Genomic DNA, 6,451 nt, shown 5'->3' on the forward strand with positions numbered 1-6,451 from the left:
GGTTCAATTCCAGACCTGAAGGGCAGCTAGGGGCCATAGTCTCAGTGGTTCCATCAGGCGCTATCGGACCAGCAAACCTGGTACCCCCCCCTTTTTCTTTTCCTCCAAATGTTTTTGAGTTTTGCTCCACATTGTTCTCCCTCTCTATCCAGGATCTCCTACATAGATCCCCTTCCAAGTGGATGACAGTAGTAGTTGGGCACCATCTAGTTCTTCTGGTCTTATAGTCATACAGGCTGCAGATCAGGTGTTGTACCAGTCACTAGGACTAATTATTTTCATGAATTTTTGGTTTTCTTCATTCTTCTTTGCTTTGGATGAGGAAAGACCCATCATTGCATCTAGATGGTAGCTTGCAAACTTTTAAGATCCCATTTGCTACTCACTAAAGTAGGAGATGGAACAATGTTTTGTGTAGTATGTTATGCCAATTGAACTTGATGTTCCCTGGGACTATGGTCCCAAGCCCACAGGTTCAACTACTCAGTCCCTCTGGGTAGCTGGCTGTGACCAAGCAGTGATCACAACCTCGCCCTTTGTGAGCTCTACTATACACCTGGGAATTCAGATCATACACATAAACTTATAGCACCATTGTCTGCCAACCCTATACATATTCTTGGGCACTCTCCCCACTTCATAGACATACCTACAAGTTCAGGCTGGCCACTGATGTATCCACCAGTATACCCATGTTTGCCTTCACTGACAATGCAGTACTACATGTGCAAAAGGGTTAATCTTTGTTGTCTGTGCCTCCAATGTACCTCTCTATGTCTTTCTCTTCCTCAATGCCAGCATTTTGATCACTCACATTTGGTACATTGCCCTTCTCTTTACCCAAATCAATACTTACCTCTATCTATCTAACAGTGTTCCCCCCCCCCACTAACCAACAAAGAAAATTTCCTCCTATAGATAAACTTTCCCTTGATTTTTACAATAATGGACTAATATAATATTTGTTCTCTTGTGATTGACTTATTTCACTCAGCATGATGTCCTCCAAGGTCATCCACGTTATGCGGTGTTTTGCAGATTCTACATTATTCTTTAGCGTTGCATAGTATTCCATTGTGTGTATGTACCATAGTTTGGTTATCCATTCCTCAGGTGATGGACATTTAATTTACAATTTTTATGCTTGCTTTTGTTCTTTATAAGACAATTCATTTCCCTCTTCTAACTCCCCCTTTGTCCTAGTAAAACTTATCCATGAGAAAAATTTCTAAAAGATGGCTCACTGCTGCTTTTTTCAAAAGTTAAACACACATAAATGTAAGAAACGACTGGGGGCACTCTTCACATGCTTCTAATTTACAATCTCATTTATGTTTATTCTTGGGTTCCTATCTAACATGTTCTGGATTGCTATTTGGGATACAAGGATGTCCAGGATGACTTCTTTGAATTCTAGTCTCTTCAACTTTCTCATATATACTTAATACATAAGCATAATAAATACTGCAAAGTCAACAGAAAGTTAAAAGTTAAACCTGCCACATCTCTACAACATAGAAAGACAATTCTTTGGAGACTAATTTTATTAATTACTGCACAGAACCTTGATTGTTTAAGGAATATCTGTGTTGCAAGATTACTGTTAGAAGTACATTTGTTTTCTGTGAGTACCATCCATCTTGTTGACCTCCATAAGCTATTTGTTTGCACTGGGTTGCAAGTTAGAGGCTGTTTTACATTTTACAGCTACCACTTTGCCATTGTAGAGGTCACAGCTAATCCAGCATTGTTGTTGTTGTTATGTTCCCTTGAGTTGGATCTGACCCATCTTTGGGTTTCCCAGGTGGTATCACTACGGAAGTAGATTGCCCAAACTTCCTTTTGAGGAGTGGCTGGTGAGTTTGAACTGCCAGCCTTCTGGTTAGCAATCAAGTGTCTTAGGCACTATGCTACCAGAGCTCCCTTTTTGAAATCAGTCTAAGCATTTCATTTCACTATGAGAAATGAAAAATTATCATAGAGAATTTGGAGGAAGAGAGGGGCACAAAGTGTAGATCATACAACTTTGGAAGCTTTTTCTTGTTCTTTTGATTTTAGGTAATGAGAAGTTTACAGATGTTATAATACTTTTTGAGTTATAGCTATCAGTAATTACACATGCAAAAATATGAAGTTTAGATAGATAGCCTAAAAAGAGTTAAACTTTATGATAATAGATCAAAGAAGTTTTTTTTTCCCAAACTTTACCTATTTGAGTTCTATCTTTATGATTCTTCTCGCATCTGCAGAATATTTGCAGATAACCTGCTTTCCATTTTTTAGTGAGTGGTCTCAGTGACCCTAATACCTAATTTCGCCTCTATGTAAGTGATAATATCAGAGAAATCACAGCTCTGTGGTGCCAATAATTTATAGTTCTAATAAATGTTAATATAAATACATTGTTATTAAACTAAAAAATGTTTCTGGGTAAATTAAAATCATCCTTCATAATCCCTGATCTGCATATCGCACCCTGAAATTCACTAGATTAATGAACCCCTGTGGGGTCTATATTGAGGATTTTGATAGCAAAAGAACAAAAGCTTGCATAGTAGATCATCTTTTTTTTGATAACTCCAGCCTTAAGATATAATGGATATAAGTAAAGAATGTAGAAAATCCCTATACCTCTATTTTACCTTCTAGTGACTCACAATCCAGAAGTTTGTAACAGTGACCTTTATGAGAAATGAGAAACTTAGTAAGGACATACAGCGAAAGAAAATTTCCAATAAAGCAACACCAACTCTACCTTCTCTTTCTGAGGAATGCAGATGTGTTATTTTCTAAATCGGGGAAAGGTTTCTTACTGTTGCCTCGCAGGGAACTGAGAGAGCTGTGACATTTCCAAGCTCTGGTGCCGTAGCTGCTCCTTTGTGTTTTATCTTTGCCATGCTGACATGTGAATCACAGTTTTGTTGTGATGCTTTTGACAGCTGTCCAGAGAGGACAACCAGAGAGAACAGCAGGTTACCTAGGCCATTTATGCAAAAGGCATAAATGTGATACTTGTGCCAGCAAAGGGACTGGGAAGAATAAATCCAAAGGCCAACTCTTCTTTATGGAGGGATGAAGGGAATCAATTCATAGCTTTCCTTCTGGAAGCACAGGAAATTTTTTGCTTACCAAACCAATGATGATTGCTGTATTTTTAATGCATAGAACAAATTGTATGAGCAGGGTGCTGGGGGCCATTGGAAAAATGAAACTTCAATAAGTTATTCCCAATTCTATGCCTTCCTCAGGTACCCGCGCAAAATGGGAAATGGTTCAGTGAAACCCAAACATTCCAAACATCCAGATGGCCACTCTGGGAACTTTACTGCAGATGCGCTGAGGAGCAAGGTAACAGAACTGGAAAGAGAGCTGAGGAGGAAGGATGCTGAGATCCAGGAGCGGGAGTACCATCTGAAGGAGCTGCGGGAGCAGCTGTCGAAACAGACTGTGGCCATCGCAGAGCTCACCGAGGAGCTCCAGAACAAGTGCATCCAGCTGAACAAGCTTCAGGATGTGGTGCATATGCAGGGAGGAAGCCTGCCACAGGCCTCTCCCAATAAAGTGCCTCTTGAAGTCCACCGGAAGACCTCGGGGTTGGTCTCTCTCCATAGTCGGAGGGGAGCAAAGGCTGGGGTGTCTGCTGAGCCAACAACCCGAACCTATGACCTCAACAAGCCTCCTGAATTTTCCTTTGAGAAAGCAAGAGTCAGAAAGGACTCCAGGTAGGATGTTTCTTACCCATTGATGTAGACTGCCTCAATATTATGACACTCTAGAGTGATATTTACTAAGCCTCCTTAATGATGAAGAGCACATTAACCTTCTCAGATTTTAGAATAGAAGAACTTTTTAAATGATTTTGTTTTGGTTTTTTAAAAAAGGATCTTCCTGTGAGCAGAACTTTTCTTCCTACTAGGACCTGGATTTTTGCTTTGTAATATATATAACTGAGGAGCTGATATTATGAAAGTCATTTCCATCATCTTGAAAATGCTGGCGATGTGAAAAAGTGGTTTTAGAGAGGCTAGCCTTATTTTCTTTTATAGGAATGAACTGAAAACTATGCACAAATCACAATGATTTATGAACATGTATAGCAAAAAGCAAAAACAAAACAAAAAACACTTCTTAGAAATTAGTCTCTGTCATGAAAAAGGAATTAGCTGGAATGAAGTCATTCATTTATTCATTCCCTGATTTATGTTGAGCACCTAGCCTTTGCTGCTATGTGCTACTGAGTAAGTAGACATAGAGCCTATCTCATGGGGCAGATAGACAATGTACATGGAAATAGGAAACTGCATATAATTATTAATCGTGGCAAATTATATGAAGGAAACAAATAGTGTAGTGGTGCCCGGGGTTAGGGCAAGAGAAAGGCAAGGAAGCACCCAAAGACAGATTGTCATGAAAACCTGTCTAAGATGACCTTTAAGCTGAGATCCAGAGGAGCAGAAAGAACATTGACTAGGGCGCAAGAACATTGCAGGCAGAGAGAATAATTAAAACTAGAAAACATTTTAAAAGAAGAAATTTAAAAAGAACATGTTAACATTTACCATAGCATTTTTATGTGTGTGTGTGCTTTTTGGGGGACAAAGGTCTGAATTTTCTGACCAGAAAAGACTTATTAGAAAATCATGATTCAGGGTTTCCTTTGTTCATTATTTTCAAATTAGTAAGTATTTATTGATTGACATAGGTCTTTTGCTTTGAAATGTCTTCATTGAACCTAGATCTCTGTTGCCAAGTGCAAAATCTGTAATTTTAAAACAAGTTTTACTTTTACTCAAATAATATAAATTGAGGTAAAACACCTGGCTTAAACAAATAAGTGATTGATTTTGATAGCAAATTTATAAAAGAAGATTTAATTAATTGCTGACAGTGCTTGGCACATAGTAGATGATCAATAAGTGTTTATTAAGGATTAGTCATGTTGGATTATTAATTATAGTATTCTAAGCTGAAAACTTAAGTAGAATGTGAAAATCACTCTTTTTTCATTGATTTGTTTGTGGCTCAATTTCTCTAGCAAAAGAACAAAATATATTTCCTCTGAAGTCTGGAAAAGCTAGCTGAACACAGATAGTTACCATCATCAATTCAGAGGTTTGTAATTTTCCAGTTGGTTCAAAAGTTCTCAGCATTATCGTTCATTCTCCATTTCTAATAGTTCTAGTTTTGGAGAAAAGTCACATGCAAACTTTGGTTATTTTTATATATCTTTTATAAGTGCCTAAGGCATTTGACTGCTCACCAGAAGACTGGAAGTTCAAATCCACCAATCAGTCCTCAGAAGGAAGACTGGGCAATCTCATTCTGTAGAGACATGGCCTCGGTAACCCAAAGAGGGGTTGCTATGAGTTGGAATCGACGCAGCAGCAGTGAGGTTTTGTTTGTTTGTTTTTGCCTAAGTCTATGAAAAAAATTGTAAGAAACAATTTTATGAAAGTTGGAACATTAAACATGTTAACAGTATCTTTCCCTGACAAAAGGATATGGTATCTATTGGTTTGGCTGTTTTTGCAAGCAGTCCCTGATAGATATTAGGGAATTTAATACATCAGTCAATATGAGCTATCTGTTTATTCTTAGGTTCTGATGATTCTTTTCTGAACTTTTATAGAGCTTGCTGGCTGAATTTACTACTAAATTTGTTCTTGTTAATCTGTGTCAGGAGTTCCTAGGAGGTACAAGCTGTTAGTGTGCTCAGTTGCTAATGGAAAGGTTGAAGTTTGAATCCACTCTGAGGTACTTTGGGGGAAAGACATGGCAACCTACTTCCAAAAATGTCAGCCATTGAAGCCCCTATGGAGCACAGGACCACTCTGAGACACATGGGGTCCCCATCCACAGAACTGACTTGATGACACTTTTAAAAAAAATTTTTTTTTTTTAAAAATACATTTCAACTATATTTTGGAAAAAGTTTACTTTCCACACCGGATCAGAAAACCACAGAAATGGCTTCTCCGTTCTTTTGTCAAAAAGAATGTCTCTGATGAGTACTTATCAGTGAGCTAAGGACAGACTCCCAGCCATTCGTCAATTGATATTAAGGAGATATGAAGTGCTGATAGGAATCAGAGAATACAGTTTTATAGAATGACAGATTTGGAATTTGAGGATTCTGTTTCAGTAATTCATGAGTGACTCTAAAACCCATGATATGGCAATCTGCAATTTTACTGAGGCTCTTCTGCTCAAATGTGTTGTAAGTGAATGGTGAGCCTCATCAACTGCCAGCCTGCCTCAACCCATGGCAACATTTTTTTTCTGTCTTTTTTTTATTATTATTTATTTATTGTGATTTGGGTGAAGATTTACAGAGCAAATTTACTTTCCATACAGCAGTTCACATACACTTTGTCTCATGCCATTGACCACAGTTTACCACAATGCAACAGCTCCCCTCCCACTTCCTCCCCATAGTTACCTCTTCCCAGTG

General features: G+C 38.2%; 1 protein-coding gene across 1 annotated transcript in view; it reads left to right on the top strand.

The window, feature by feature from the left end:
* The first annotated feature begins 3,261 nt into the window (after positions 1-3,261).
* PRKG2 (protein kinase cGMP-dependent 2) overlaps positions 3,262-6,451 on the top strand; it is a 175,149-nt gene continuing 171,959 nt past the window's right edge. The window contains exon 1 of the mRNA XM_007946829.2: positions 3,262-3,722. Within this exon, the coding sequence (XP_007945020.1) occupies positions 3,262-3,722 (461 nt within the window). The remainder of the gene's footprint in view (positions 3,723-6,451) is intronic.

Source organism: Orycteropus afer, unplaced genomic scaffold, assembly GCF_000298275.1.
Source record: "Orycteropus afer afer isolate SDZICR_OR568_19922 unplaced genomic scaffold, OryAfe1.0 scaffold00172, whole genome shotgun sequence".
Classification (NCBI taxonomy): domain Eukaryota; kingdom Metazoa; phylum Chordata; class Mammalia; order Tubulidentata; family Orycteropodidae; genus Orycteropus; species Orycteropus afer.